The 16,672-nt window shown below is 44.0% G+C and overlaps 1 protein-coding gene across 2 annotated transcripts in view; it reads right to left on the reverse strand.

Annotated features, from left to right (window-relative positions):
• LOC124719995 overlaps nt 1–16,672 on the reverse strand; it is a 517,761-nt gene that overhangs the window by 299,499 nt on the left and 201,590 nt on the right. For both annotated transcript variants that reach the window (XM_047245223.1, XM_047245222.1), the window contains exon 10: nt 4,812–4,844. In XM_047245223.1, the coding sequence (XP_047101179.1) occupies nt 4,812–4,844 (33 nt within the window). The remainder of the gene's footprint in view (nt 1–4,811; nt 4,845–16,672) is intronic.

Below are 16,672 nucleotides of genomic sequence, written 5' to 3' on the forward strand. Positions count from 1 at the left end.
AACCAGTATCTGATAATGTCAACGCTATAACGCTCCTTTATTAGTCATGCATGGAAGTCCAACATGGACGAGAAAGTGACTCCCAGTGGGATGAGTGTTGTGTGTCCACAGCTCCTCACTGGGAACTGAGGAGTGGCTTTCCACACAAGGGATGCGTAGCCAGTGATGCTGCCAAGTATCACTATGGCCGGGAGCTGAACCAAATTGGTAGCTACGTTAGTGCTGCCTTATAAGTGGAGATTTTTGTTTCTGTCGATGGAGCCTAACAACAGGAAGCAATACTTGGTAGGAATCCCGAGTCCTTATTGATAAGGTCGCCACCTACTTTGTCAGTGCTGAGCGTCGAACACATGGGCTGCAGAAGAGATTCCAGTGACAGTGTGATGAAGAATCAATGTAGACGGCCAAAACAAAATCGCAGCACCAGCGACCATGCACGTTGATTTCTGGTAGGGGGCTCTGAATACCCTATCTTCATTCATCTGGAAGCTACTCTCTCACGGATGTACGACTTCGTCTTGGCATCCATAAGGAGTGCGCAAACGTATGGATAACGGCAGTTGCCACGTACCAGTAGTGCGTAGAAGCAATTGCCTCCAAGAGTCGAGCTACTGCCAGGAAGGTATATTTACACAATGCTGATTTCCTGACAGACCCAATATCAATTGATCAATCTGGACAGTCGAAATTTTACTAATTTTGTTTAACATATTCATCTAATGTGATGCATTTCATGACCATCTGACATTGTTGAATTCTTCCCATAGAGTAGCAATGTAATGAAAATGCACGACTATGTAATAAAAATACAGTCGGAGTACGTCCATATGATTACAGGACTTGACGACTGATGTTAACAAGCAGTTGCAACATTAATTTCGTATCGGAATCTGAAGGAATATTGTTGTTGTCTTCACACCAGAGACTGGTTTGATACTGCTCTCCATGCTATATCCCGTCCAAGCTTCTTCATGTCCCAGTACCTACTGCAACCTACATCCTTCTGAACCTGCTTAGTCTATTCATCTCTTGGTCTCCCTCTACGATTTTTACCTTCCACGCTGCCCTCCAATGCTAAATTTGTGATCCCTTGATGCCTCAAAACATGTCCTACTATCGGTCCCTTCTTTTTGTCAAGTTGCGCCACAAACTCCTGTTCTCCCCAGTTCTATTCAATACCTCCTCATTAGTTATGTGATCTACTCATCTGATCTGCAGCATTCTTCCGCAGCACCACATTTCGAAACCTTCTATTCTCTTCTTCTCTAAATTACTTATCGCCCATGTTTCACTCCCGTACACTCCATACAAATACTTTCAGAAACAATTTCCTGACACTTAAATCTATACTCGATATTGACAAATCTCTCTTCTTCAGAAACGCTTTCCTTGCCATTGCCAGTCTACATTTTATATCCTCTTTACTTCCAACATCATCAGTTATTTTGCTCCCCTAATAGCAAACCTCATTTACTGCTTTAAGTGTCTCATTTCCTAATCTGATTCCCTTAGCATCACCCGATTTTATTCGACTACATTCCATTATCGTTGTTTTGCTTTTGTTGATGTTCATCTTATATCATCCTTTCAAGACACTGTCCATTCCGTTGAACTGCTCTTCCACGTCCTTTGCTGTCTCTCATAGAACTACAATGTCATCGCCAAACCTCAAAGATTTTGTTTCTTCTTCATGGATTTTAATTCCTACCCCAAATTTTTCTTTTGTTCCCTTTACTGCTTGTTCACTATACAGATTGAATAACATCGGGGATAGGCAACAACCCTTTCTCACTCCCTTCCCAACCACTGCTTCCATTTCATGCCCCTCCAGTCTTATAACTGCCATCTGGTTTCTGTAGAGATTGTAAATAGCCTTTCGCTTCCTGTATTTTACCCCTGCCACGATCAGAATATGAAAGAAAGTATTCCAGTCAACATTGTCAAAAGCTTTCTCTAAGTCTACAAATGGTAGAAACGTAGGTCTGCCGTTCCTTAATCTATCTTGTAAGATAACTCTTAGGATTAGTATTGCCTCACGTGTTCCAACTGATCTTCCCTGATGTCGGCTTCTACCAGTTTTTCCAATCGTCTGTAAAGAATTGGTGTTGGTATTTTGCAGTTGTGACTTATTACACTGATAGTTCGGTAATTTTGACATCTGTCAACACCTGCTTTCTTTGGGATTGGAATTATTATATTCTTCTTGAAGTCCGAGGATATTTTACCTGTATCGTACATGTTGCTCACCAGATGGTAGAGTTTCGTCAGGGCTGGCTCTCTCAGGGCTATCAGTAGTTCTACTCGCTGGGCCTTGTTTCGACTTAGGTCTTTCAGTGCTCTGTCGAATTCTTCACGCAATATCACATCTCCCATTTCATCTTCATCTACACTCTCTTCCACTTCCATAATATTGTCCTCAAGTACATCGCCGTTGTATAGATCCTCTATATACTCCTTCAACCTTTCTGCTTTCCCCTCTTTGCTTAGAACTGGGTTTCCATCTGAGCTCTTGATATTCATATAAGTGTTTCTCTTTTCTCCAAAGGTCTCTTTAATTTACCCGTAGGTAGTATCCATCTTACCACTAGTGAAATTTCCTCTACGTCCTTACATTTGTCCTCTAGCCATCCTCGATTAGCCATTTTGCATTTCCTGTCGATCTCATTTTTGACACCTTTGTTTTCCTTTTTTCCTGCACTATTTACTGCATTTTTATATTTTCTCATTTCATCAATTAAATTCAATATATCATCTGTTACCCATGGATTTCTACTAGCCCTCGTCTTTTTACCTACCTGATCCTCTGCTGCCTTCACTATTTCATCTTATTCTGCTGTATTTCTTTCCGCCATTCTTGTCAATGGATCCCTAATGATCTCTCTGTAACACTCTACAACCTCTGGTTCTGTCAGTTCATTCAGGTCCCATCTCCTTAAATTCCCACCTTCTTGCAGTTTATTCAGTTTTAATCTACAGTTCATAATCAATAGATTTTGGTCAAAGTGCACATCCGCCCCTGCAAATGTCTGACAGTTCAAAACCTGTTTCCTAAAAGTCTGCCTTAGCATTATATAATGTATCTGAAACCTTCCAGTATCTCCAGGCCTCTTCCATGTATACAACCTTCTTTAATGATCCTTCAACCAAGTGTTAGCTATGATTAAGCTACGCCCTGTGCAAAATTTAACGCGGTTCCTTCCTCTTTCATTCCGTACCCCCATTTCATATTCACCTACTACGTTTCCCTGTGATCCTTCTCCTACTGTCGAATTCCAGTCACCCATGACTATTAAATTTTGTCTCCCTTCACTATCTCAATAATTTCCTTTATCTCGTCATACATTTCATCGATCTCTTCGTCATGTGCGGAGCTAGTTGGCATATAAACTTGTACTACTGCGGTAGGCGTGGGCTTCGTATCAATCTGGGCCACAACAATTCGTTCACTATGCTGTTTGTAGTAGCTTACCCGCACCCCTATTTTTTTATTCATTATTAAACCTACTCTTGTGTTACCCCTATTTCATTTTGTATTTACAACCCTGTAGTCTTCTGACCAGAAATCTTGTTGCTCCTGCCACTGAACTTCACTAAGTCCCACTATATCAAACTTTGACCTATCCATTTCCCTTTTTAAATTTTCTAACCTACCTACCCGACTAAGGGAACTGACATTCCACACTCCGATCTGTAGAACGTTAGTTTTCTTTCCTTTGGTAACGACGTCCTCCTGAGCATTCCCCGTCCAGAGATCCTAATGGGAGACTATTTTATCTCCGCAATATTTTACCCAAGAGGACGCCATCATCAAACCATACAGTCAAGCTGCATGCTATTGGGAAAAATTACGGCTATAGTTTCCCCTTGCTTTCAGCTGTTCGCAATACCAGCACAGCATGACCTTTTTGGTTAGTGTTACAAGGACAGATCAGTCAATCATCCAGATCGTTGCCCCTGAAACAATTGAAGAAGCTGCTGCCGCTCTTCAGGGACCACACGTTTGTCTGGCCTCTCAACAGGTACCCCTCCATTGTCGTTGCAACTACGGTATGGCTATCTGTACCTCTGAGGCACGCAAGCCTCGCCACCAATGGCAAGGTCCATGGAATATTAAAATATAATTTCTGTAGTATAGTATAAGAACAAGGTTGGTTGGTTGGTTGCTTGGGGAAGGAGACCAGCGTGGTCATCGGTCTCATCGGATTAGGGAAGGAAGGGGAAGGAAGTCGGCCGTGCCCTTTCAGAGGAACCATCCCGGCATTTGCCTGGAGTGATTTAGGGAAATCACGGAAAACGTAAATCAGGATGGCCGGACGTGGGATTGAACCGTCGTCCTCCCGAACGCGAGTCCAGTGTGCTAACCACTGCGCCATCTCGCTCGGTGAGAACAAGGAGGTGGGACAAAGACTATTTAAGCACAAAGGAAAGAGAAATCAAAACTGAAAAATAAATAATTTTTCAGTTATTTTGTTCTTCATGCTCCTATTGTGAATAATAAATATCAGTAGCCTGCTGAATCGTACCAAACAGATCCTACAAAAAACAGTATTAAAGACTGTAAAACTAAGGCATTATGACACTGTAATTGACAGTGAAGGATTATGTGCCTTACATTTTGCTTTACACCTCATTGAACAAGCAAAAGTAAGTCATATGCGATATATAATCCATATATTGAATCTAAGACTACTTTCCGTCATGTATGGTAGCTTCTGTTTATTGCAACTCTAAATAATGTCATTAAATACCGAACTCATTTTTAATATAATGAATGATAATCTTGTTATATGTATTCAACCGAAACTACTCACCTAGAGGCCCTTGGGCACCAGCTGCAACGCGTTCTGGAAAGAAAAGAAAACTTAAATTTATTAACTTGTGTGTAAAAGAACTTACTTCAAGATACAGACCGTGTTTCATAAGGAATTAAGGCGTATATCGATAATTCCGCATCTGCTTGTTAAAAATGTTGTACAATCATTTTACTTTCATTGACTGCAATAATATAATAAACTTTATTTGTGTTTTCATTACATTCTAGCCCATTAAGTATCACATTCATCGTCACTTTGTGGGCCTGAGTGGCATATACTGGAAGTTTCCATACACAACAGTCAACTTAAAATATCATGGCAAATAACTTTTTTAGACCTCTGATCACTTTTTAAATTAAAATTACTTGATACTACATGGTAACATAGCTTTCAGATGAAGGAATCAAGCCTTAATGAGGCGAAATATGATTCACGAAACTGGATTACAAACATGGCAAGATCATATGTTGTCCATGTTGCACTGTGACTTGGAAACTGCTGTTGTTTATAATACTAAAAATAAATTAAAACAACTATCTCCACCAGTCATTTTTATTTTCTCACATGACGCATTTTGATGGATTACGTCTTCATCTTCAGGTGGGAAAGGGTTGTTTACTAAATGTAGCCATCTGTTTGTTTTGAACTTCATGTTGCAAATGGCACAGCATAAAGAACGCATAGGGTTGTTGAAAATATACATTTTCATCAATAAGTGGCACACACGCGAAAGAACACATAAATGATGAAGATATGTATTTATGAGGACTATGAGGGTCCGTTCTGCTGGAACATCTCCGAAATGAAGTTTGAAACAAACAGCTAGCTACATCCAACAAACAAAATGGAGTGAAGACCACTGATCCAACTAGCTCATGGAAAGCATCGTGGGTGAAACTGAAAGTGAGCAGGTTTAGGGTTTACGTATTGAATCATAAAAGTCGAAATTGCCGAGCATAACACGCGTAAATAACATATCTTTGATGGTATCAACCTAGGTGAGGCCATAGTCATATGTCTCAGTTTTCTATGGAAAAATAAACAAATAATTATAAGAAGACATTCCATCCTCTTTATTGTACTGATGTCTTCTGTAGCCTGTTGTCACATTTCCTTATCAGATGTCACATTGTAAGTTATGCTTATAATAATGTTGAAGTTTGTATCTGGCTTTGATTACTGCTTGGACTTTTTACTACCAATTGATTCATTCATTTGGTCCTGGTGAATTAATAGGAAGTTGGAAGCACAGTCAACCTAAAAAGAATGATTATCAAATGTTTCAAGGTAGATTACGCAAGCCGGCAGCAGCAGCCGTGCGGTTCTAGGCGCAACAGTCCGGAACTGCGCGACCGCTGCGGTCGCAGGTTCGAATCCTGTCTCGGGCATGGATGTATGTGATGTCCTTAGGTTAGTTAGGTTTAAGTAGATCTAAGTTCTAGGGGACTGATGACCTCAGATGTTAAGTCCCATAGTGCTTAGGGCCATTTTTGAAGATTAGGCTAAAGCCTTCACACACAACAGTGGTTCAAAAACTCAGATGCAAAAGGAATTTTCTCAGGGATCAAAACAAAATGATTCTTTTATGTTTCGGCAAAAAGCAGGAAATTACTTTTTAAACTTCATTACTATAATCACTACATCTACATCTACATCTACATCTACATTGATACTCCGCAAGCCACCCAACGGTGTGTGGCGGAGGGCACTTTACGTGCCACTGTCATTACCTCCCTTTCCTGTTCCAGTCGCGTATGGTTCGCGGGAAGAACGACTGTCTGAAAGCCTCCGTGCGCGCTCTAATCTCTCTATTTCATAATACTGTAATACAGCACTAGCATTATCACGTGACATGGTGTGGTGGAAGTTAAAGATTGTGCAAACGAATGTAGGAACAACTTCTTACTCACACTGTTCACCCACGAGGCTACGACACTAAAATTTAGACATAAAATCATACACTATTAACCATTAAAAATGCTACACCACGAATATGACGTGCTACAGACGCGAAATTTAACCGACAGGAAGAAGATGCTGTGATATGCAAACGATTAGCTTTTCAGAACATTCACACAAGGTTGGCGCCGGTGGCGACACCTACAACGCGCTGACATGAGGAAAGTTTCCAACCGATTTCTCATACACAAACAGCAATTGACCGGCGTTGCCTGGTGAAACGTTGTTGTGATGCCTCGTGTAGGGTGGAGAAATGCGTACCTCCACGTTTCCGACTATGATAAAGGTCGGATTGTAGCCTACCGCGATTGCGATTTATCCTGTCGCGACATTGCTGCTCGCGTTCGTCGAGATCCAGTGACCGTTAGCAGAATATGGAATCGTTGGGTTCAGGAGGGTAATACGGAACGCCGTGCTGGATCCCAACGGCCTCGTATCACTTGCAGTCGAGATGACAGGCATCTTATCCGCATGGCTGTAACGGATCGTGCAGCCACGTCTCGATCACTGAGTCAACAGACGGGAACGTTTGCAAGACAACAACCATCTGCACGAACAGTTCGACGACGTTTGCAGCAGCATGGAGTATCAGCACGGAGACCGTGGCTGCGGTTACCCTTGACGTTGCATCACAGACAGGAGCGCCTGAGATGGTGTACTCGACGACGAACCTGGGTGCGCGAATGGAAAAACGTAATTTTTTCGGTTGAATCCAAGTTCTGTGTACAGCATCATGATGGTCGCATCCGTGTTTGGTGAAATCGCTGTGAACGCACATTGGAAGCGTGTATTCGTCATCGCCATACTGGCGTATCACCCGGCGTGATGGTATGGGGTGCCATTGGTTACACGTCTCGGTCACCTCTTGTTGGCATTGTCGGCACTTTGAACAGTGGACGTTACATTTCAGATGTGTTACGACCCGTGGCTCTACCCTTCATTCGATCCCGGCGAAACCCCACATTTCAGAAGGATAATGCACGACCGCATGTTGCAGGTCCTGTACGGGCCTTTTTGGATACGGAAACTGTTCGACTGCCGCCCTGGCCAGCACATTCTCCAGATCTCTCACCAATTGGAAACGTCTGGTCAATGGTGGCCGAGCAACTGGCTCATCACAATACGCCAGTCACTACTCTTGATGAACTGTGGTATCGTGTTGAAGCTGCATGGGCAGCTGTAACTGTTCACGTCATCCAAGCTCTGTTTGACTCAATGCCCAGGCGTATGAAGGCCATTATTACGTCAAGAGGTGGTTGTTCTGGGCACTGATTTCTCAGGATCTATGCACCCAAGTTGCGTGAAAATGTAGTCACATGTCAGTTCTGGTGTAATATATTGGTACAATTAATACCCAGTTATCATTTGCATTTCTTTTTGGTGTAGCAATTGTAATGGCCAGTAGTGTATAGGCTCTAGTATTTCATGTAGATTCCATGTCTGAGGTGCAGTTATTTCCCAAAATTGACCATAAATTACTTCATTATTTAGTTCGCAACAGATAAATGAACTATTTTGTAGTAGAACACAAATGAACAATGTTATGGCTACTAAAATTTCAAATAGCCTACATGCTATTATTATTATTACTATACATGCCAGTGGTCCGATAGAAAACCTGAAGTTCTCTAATTTCTGCCACTGCAGAAGTAATGATTACAACATTTAAGTGATTTGCAAACAGTAAGAGCAGTGCGGACATTTTAAATCGGTTGTCCCTGAACCAAGTGTCACAAGGGAGGGGGTTGGTGCGGAGGGGGCGTGTTTTCTAACAATTTGTACACCCTCACGGTGGAAAAAAAATGGTTGAAATGGCTCTGAGCACTATGGGTCTTAACATCTAGGGTCATCAGTCCCCTAGAACTTAGAACCTAACTAACCTAAGGACAGCACACAACACCCAGTCATCACGAGGCAGAGAAAATCCCTGACCCCGTCGGGAATCGAACCCTGAAACCCGGCCGTGGGAAGCGAGAACGCTACCGCACGACCACGAGCTGCGGACTCACGGTGGAAAACCAGCTTTCTTTTGTGAGGATGAGCTACAGGAGTCACATGCGATGAACTGTTGATTGTTTCATGACATTACAAAATAAAAGACTGTTAGAAAAAAGAAGTATCAATTGTGTTTATGACTCGTGTAATTAATAAAACATACACAAAACATGATTTATCTTTCTTTAAAAATAAAAGTGTTTAACGAAAATTCTTTCACATTCTAAAGTGTAGGTAGAGGGCTACCAACAAACATCTGATCGCACTGAAGAATAATGCTGGCAGAAACTGTTGAAATCATTGATCTCTATTGGGTCATGAATACTGTCCGTATTTTCATACTCAGACTTTATACACACACCAAAGAAGTTTTCCATCACCTCGGTGCCGAGAGTTAGCGAAGCTGTACAGAAAATAGGAATAGAGATCAACATAAACGTAATTTCCGCCCTTTTTACCGCTCATGAAATCTACACATTGCACCACCATACAGCGAGACCTTCAGATGTCGTCGTCCAGATTGCTGTACCACTAATACCAAGTAGCACGCCCCCTTGCATTGGTGCATGCCTGTATTTGTCGTTGCAAAGTACCCACAAGTTCATCAAGGCACTGTTGGTCCGGATTATCCGCCTCCTCAACGGCGATTCGGCGTAGACCCCACAGAGTGGTTGGTGGATCACATCGTCCGTAAACAGCCCTTTTCAATCTATCGCTGGCATTTTCGATAGTGTTCATGTCTAGAGAACATACTGGCCACTCTAGTCGAGCGATGTCGTTCTCCTGAAGGACGTCATTCACAAGATGTGCACGATGGGGGCGCGAATTGTCGTCCATGAAGACGAATGCCTCGCGAATATGTTGCCGATATGGTTGCACTATCGGTCGGAGGATGGCATTCACGTATCGTACAGCCATTACAGTGCCTTCTGTGACCACCAACGGCGAACGTCGGCCCCACATAATGCCACCTCAAAACAGCAGGGAACTTCCACCTTGCTGCACTCGCTGGATAGTGTGTCTAAGGCGTTCAGCCTGACTGGGTTGCTTCGAAACACATCACCGACGATTGTCTTGTGGTAGGCATATGAGTCACTCATCGGTGAGAGAATGTGATGCGAATCCTGAGCGTTCCATTGGGCAAGTTGTTGAGCCCATCTGTTCAGCACAGCATGGTGTCGTGGTTGCAAAGATTCACTTCGCCATGGACGGCGGGAGTGAAGTTGCGCATCGTGCAGCCTATTGCACACAGTTTGAGTCGTTACACGACGTCCTGTGGCTGCTCGAAAAGCACTATTCCACATGGTGGCGTTGCTGTCAGGATTCCTCTGAACGATAATCAGCAGGTAGCGGTCATCCACTGCAGTAGCAGCCCTTCCATCTACATCTACATGGAAGCCCCGCTAGTAAAACGCAGTCTTTGGTTAGCTTTCCCCACAACATTTTCTATGTGTTCTTTTCAATTTAAGCTGTTTCTGTGTATCTCCTCCATGTCCGAACAAGATCGCCTTGCGTCAGTCCGAGACGCGTGGACACTTCCCTTGTTGAGAGCTCTTCATGGCACCAAGTAACAACGCGGACGCGATCGATCCGTGGTATTGACCGTCTAGGCATGGCTGAACTACAGGCAACACGAGTCGTGTACCTCCTTCCTGCTGGAATGACTGGAACAGATCGGCTGTCGGACCCCCTCCGTCTAACAGGCGCTGCTCATGCGTGGTTGTTTACATCTTTTGGCGGGTTTAGTGTCACCTCTGAACAGTTAAAGGTGCTGGTCTGTGATACAATATCCACAGTCAACGTCTGTGGGGTGATGCAAAACTTTGTTGATGTGTGTATTTTGGGTATAGGATGTAAATGCATTTCTTTCCATTCCACCCTCGTCGTTAAGTTTGTCGCCCTCTCTGTTTCTGTACAAGCCTCCGTTAGTTGTCAGTGTCCGCAAGTACTACAGTATACGTTAACATGTCCAAGCTCTTCATATGCCAGCCAGCGACCACCTACACGAACAGCTGCTCGCAGCGCAAACTCTGCAACGACGCACCTGTTGTCATGCACCTGAGAAGTTTACGTATCTTCCACTGATTGACTACCCTTGACGTGAAAGAATAAGTTATCGAATATGCGGAAAGTAAATTTATATAATTCGCGATTTATATGAGGACGTATTTTTCTCACTGAGGTATTGCTTAATTCGCAGCTAAACGCTGTATTTCCACTTGACATTTAAGCCATCTTCATGTTTGTACTCTAACAGCTGGAACTTGAAAACGTAGCAGTTACTTTGTCTCCATCTGAGTGTGTGATGCATCATTAAGATACCTGTGCAGCGTATCACACGGCACAGAGGGAGTCTATTGTGTATGTAAGGAACACATCGAGAGTGAACTAAGCAATAAGTCTGAGTGGAAAAGAAGTCACATTGTATCTCCCTTGGGTATGTAACATCCTGATAAACACGCTGCACATTAAGTGTAGTCCGTCACAGCCAAACATTTACTTTATGTTGTATTGCACGAACATTAACAAATATTGTGAACAATTGTGCTGGGATAAGTTATTCTATTCTCCTTTATTGCATTCTGATAAAATTTGTGACGTTTTGAAGGTAGGGTACTGGTAAAACAGTCTATCACGGAAAAACAGGCCTTCTGTGGTAGGCAGGATACTGATCTTCTTGTGTGACAGGAAAAGCAGGTCTCCTCCAGTAGGCAGTAGCTGCAAACGTGGCACAAGAAAAACACAGAGCAGCACACCGCACTCAGCTATGGGAAGTTACACACCTCTACAACTACAGGGTGTTTCAAAAATGACCGGTATATTTGAAACGGCAATAAAAACTAAACGAGCAGCGATAGAAATACACCGTTTGTTGCAATATGCTTGGGATAACAGTACATTTTCAGGCGGACAAACTTTCGAAATGACAGTAGTTACAATTTTCAACAACAGATGGCGCTGCACGCGATGTGAAAGATATAGAAGACAACGCAGTCTGTGGGTGCGCCATTCTGTACGTCGTCTTTCTGCTGTAAGCATGTGCTGTTCACAATGTGCAAGTGTGCTGTAGACAACATGGTTTATTCCTTAGAGGATTTTTCTAGTGTTGGAATTCCACCGCCTAGAACACAGTGTTGTTGCAACAAGACCAAGTTTTCAACGGAGGTTTAATGTAACCAAAGGACCGAAAAGCGATACAATAAAGGATCTGTTTGAAAAATTTCAACGGACTGGGAACGTGACGGATGAATGTGCCGGAAAGGTAGGGCGACCGCGTACGGCAACCTCAGAGGGCAACGCGCAGCTAGTGCAGCAGGTGATCCGACAGCGGCCTTGGGTTTCCGTTCGCCGTGTTGCCGCTGCGGTCCAAATGACGCCAACGTCCACGTATCGTCTCATGCGCCAGAGTTTACACCTCTATCCGTACAAAATTCAAACGCGGCAACCCCTCAGCGCCGCTACCATTGCTGCACGAGAGACATTCGCTAACGATATAGTGCACAGGATTGATGACGGCGATATGCATGTGGGCAGCATTTGGTTTACTGACGAAGCTTATTTTTACCTGGACGGCTTCGTCAATAAACAGAACTGGCCTATATGGGGAACCGAAAAGCCCCATGTTGCAGTCCCATCGTCCCTGCATCCTCAAAAAGTACTGGTCTGGGCCGCCATTTCTTCCAAAGGAATCATTGGCCCATTTTTCAGATCCGAAACGATTACTGCATCACGCTATCTGGACATTCTTCGTGAATTTGTGGCGGTACAAACTGCCTTAGACGACACTGCGAACACCTCGTGGTTTATGCAAGATGGTGCCCGGCCACATCGCATGACCGACGTCTTTAATTTCCTGAATGAATATTTCGATGATCGTGTGATTGCTTTGGGCTATCCGAAACATACAGGAGGCGGCGTGGATTGGCCTCCCTATTCGCCAGACATGAACCCCTGTGACTTCTTTCTGTGGGGACACTTGAAAGACCAGGTGTACCGCCAGAATCCAGAAACAATTGAACAGCTGAAGCAGTACATCTCATCTGCATGTGAAGCCATTCCGCCAGACACGTTGTCAAAGGTTTCGGGTAATTTCATTCAGAGACTGCGCCATATTATTGCTACGCATGGTGGATATGTGGAAAATATCGTACTATAGAGTTTCCCAGACCGCAGCGCCATCTGTTGTTGAAAATTGTAACTACTGTAATTTCGAAAGTTTGTCTGCCTGAAAATGTACTGTTGTCCCAAGCATATTGCAACAAACGATGTATTTCTATCGCTGCTCGTTTAGTTTTTATTGCCGTTTCAAATATACCAGTCATTTTTGAAACACCCTGTATGTAGGCCATGTACAGTACACCACAAGAATTGGTCATCGTTGGTGGGATATGAATGCGTACAAGCAAAAGGTTTTAAATGTATTTTGCAGTAACATACTTATTTTGTTTCCTAGAGACAAGAATAGTCTTTGTAGGAAACACTTACGACAAACAAGCATTGATTATACACTGAAGCGCCAAGGAAACTAATATACGCATGCGTATTCGAATACAAAGATACAGTATGTAAGCAGGCAGAATACGGTGCCGAGGTCGGCAAGGCCTACGTCAGACAGCAAGTGTTTTGCGCAGTTGTTACATCGGTTACTGCTGCTACAATGGCAGGTTATCAAGATCTGAGTGAGTCTGGTGCTATAGTAGCCTCACGAGCGATAACGCACGGCGATGAGGTGTGGATTTTTCAGTACGATCATTTCACTAGTGTGTCGTGAATATTAGAAAACCGGTGAAACATCAAATCTCCGACATCGCTGCAGCCGGAAAAAGATCCTGTAGGAACGGTACCAGATGGGCATTCAACAAGCGTCAGCATGCGAACCATTCAACAAAGTATCATCGATATGGGCTTTCGAAACCGAAGGACCACTCGTGTACCCTTGATGACTGTACGACACAAAGCCTTACTCCTCGCATGCACACATCAATACCAACATTAGACTGTTGATGACCAGAAACATGTTGCCTGTTCGGATGAGTCTCGCTTCACATTGTACCGAGCGGATGGACTTGTATGGGTATGGAGACATCCTCATGAATCCATGGATCCTGCTTGTCAGCAGGGTACTGTTCAAGCTGGTGTAGGCTCTGGAATGGCGTAGGTCGTGCGCACTTGAAATTATATGGGACCTTTGATGCGTCTAGATACGATTCTGACAGTTGACCCGTACGTAAGCATGCTGTCTGATCACCTGCAACCATTCATGTCCATTGTGCATTCCTACCGACAGAGGAAATTCCAGCAGAACAATGCAACACCCCACACGTCCAGAACTGCTACAAAGTGGGTCCAGGAACACTCTTCTGAGTTTAAACACTTCCGCTGACCACCGAACTCCCCAGACGTGAACATATCTGGGATGCCTTCCAAACTGCTGTTCAGAAGAGATCTCCACATCCTCGTACTCTTACTGATTTATGGACATCCCTGCAGGTTTCACGGTGTCCGTTCCTCCAGCACTACATCAGACATCAGTCGAGTCCATGCCACAACGTGTTGCGGCACTTCTGCGTGCTCGCCGGGACCCTACCTCTTCACTATAGGTCAGGGAAGCTTGTTCGCTAGGTAATGCTCAATACTGCATTTTTTAGTATCGAGAGGGAAAGGGCAAGTCCTGTCTGTGCGAAGCATAACAAAGGAAAAGTTACGGGACTAGAAGTACTGGTCGCCTAGGCGCAACAACTTCATAAAATGCCACAGGCTTCTAAACGCGCATAGGGGAAAGCGATTACCAGAGGCGCCAGGGAGGTGAAGGTCGTGTATAGTGGCAACGTTATACAGTGTAAAGACGAGAGTGATATAATTGCATATAAGTAAAGAGGTAAGAGGCGGAAGAAAGGAAAGAGTCCTTGCAAGGGGGGACCTGTACGTCATTAAGAATCCATAGAAGGCCTAAGACATAGTGTAACGACAAACGCAGTTAGTACTGATAGTTCCATTTTAAGTAGACACAGTGGTATTAGTAAGTCACCATCTCTATGTAAAGACGTGTCCTCTTTGGGTACAATTCCTTTAGAACAGGTTTATCAGGAGTCGATACTGCTATCTTAATAAAGTCAGACGCGGTAAAACACTCACAGTGTTCGTCATTTTAATGCATGTTCAAAGCTCTCACCTTTTGTAATAAGGAAATTTCAACAACATAGTCAGTTCAAGAAACTCTCTCCCTTAGGCGTATTTCCTCATTCCCCAAACTTGTTGCCAAATCGCTAGCAAAACTAACGTTCGGGACGCGACAAATTTCTGTCGCTGGGTTTCCTTAAAAATTAATATCATTATGATCCTTAGTAGATGTTGGAAAGTAATCGGGAAGGAGACATTAGGTAACACTGGAACGTTTTTAGTCACTTATGTAAGCATCAATAAGTCTGGGTGTTTTCCATTTAGGTTAAAATAACCCGTTATTGGACCATTGTAAACTACTGGCCATTAGAATTGCTACACCAAGAAGAAATGCATATGATAAAATGGTATTCATTGGAAAATATGTTATCTACAACTGACATGTGATGACATTTTCACGCAATTTCGGTACATAGATCCTGAGGAATCAGTACCCACGACAACCACCTCTGGCCGTAATAACGGCATTGATACGCCTGGACATTGAGTCAAATAGAGCTTGGATAGCGTGTACAGGTACAGCTGCCCAGGAAGCTTCAAAACGATACAACAGTTCATCAAGAGTAGTGACTGGCGTATTGTAACGAGCCAGTTGCTCGGCCACCATTGACCAGGCGTTTTCAATTGGTGAGAGATCTGGAGAATGTGCTGGTCAGGGCAGCAGGCGAACATTTTCTGTACCCAGAAAGGCCGGTAGAGGACCTGCAACATGCGGTCGTGCATTATACTGCTGAAATGTAGGGTTTCTCAGGGATCGAATGAAGGATACAGCCAAGGGTCGTAACACATCTGAAATGTAACGTCCACTGTTCAAAGTGCCGTCAATGCGAACAAGAGGTGACCGAGTCGTGTAACCAATGGCACCCCATACCATCACGCCGGGTGATACGCCAGTACGGTGAAGAAGAATACACCCTTCCAATGTGCGTTCAGCGTGATGTCACCAAACACAGATGCGACCATCCTGATGCTGTAAACAGAACCTGGATTCATCCGAAAAAATAACGTTTTGGCATTCGTGCACCCAGGTTCGTCGTTGAGTACACCATCGCAGGCGCTCCTGTCTGTGATGCAGCGTCAAGGGTAACCGCAGCCATGGTCTCCGAGCTGATAGTCCATGCTGCTGCAAACGTCGTCAAACTGTTCGTGAAGATGCTTGTTGTCTTGTAAACGTTCCAATCTGTTGACTCAGAGATCGAGACGTGGCTGCACGATCCGTTACAGCCATGCGGATAAGATCCCTGTTATCTCGACTTCTAGTGAGACGAGGCCGTTGGGATCCAGCACGGCGTTCCGTATTACCCTCCTGAAACCACCGATTCAATATTCTGCTAACAGTCATTGGATCTCCACCAACGCGAGCGGCAATGTCGCGATACGGTAAACCACAATCGCGATAGGCTACGATCCGACCTTTATCGAAGTCGGAAACGGGATGGTACACATTTCTCCTCCTTACACGAGGCATCACAACAACGTTTCACCAGGCAACGCCGGTCAACTGCTGTTTGTGTATGAGAAATCGGCTGGAAACTTTCCTCACGTCAGCACGTTGTAGGTGTCGCCACCGGCGCCAGTCTTGTGTGAATGCTCTGGAAAGCTAATCATTTGCATATCACAGCATCTTCTTCCTGTCGGTTAAATTTCGCGTCTGTTGCACGTCATCTTCGTGGAGTAGCAATTTTATTGGCCAGTAGTGTATAAGAAGAACGACTTCACGAATA

The sequence above is a fragment of the Schistocerca piceifrons genome, chromosome 11 (genome assembly GCF_021461385.2).
Source record: "Schistocerca piceifrons isolate TAMUIC-IGC-003096 chromosome 11, iqSchPice1.1, whole genome shotgun sequence".
Taxonomy (NCBI): Eukaryota; Metazoa; Arthropoda; class Insecta; order Orthoptera; family Acrididae; genus Schistocerca; species Schistocerca piceifrons.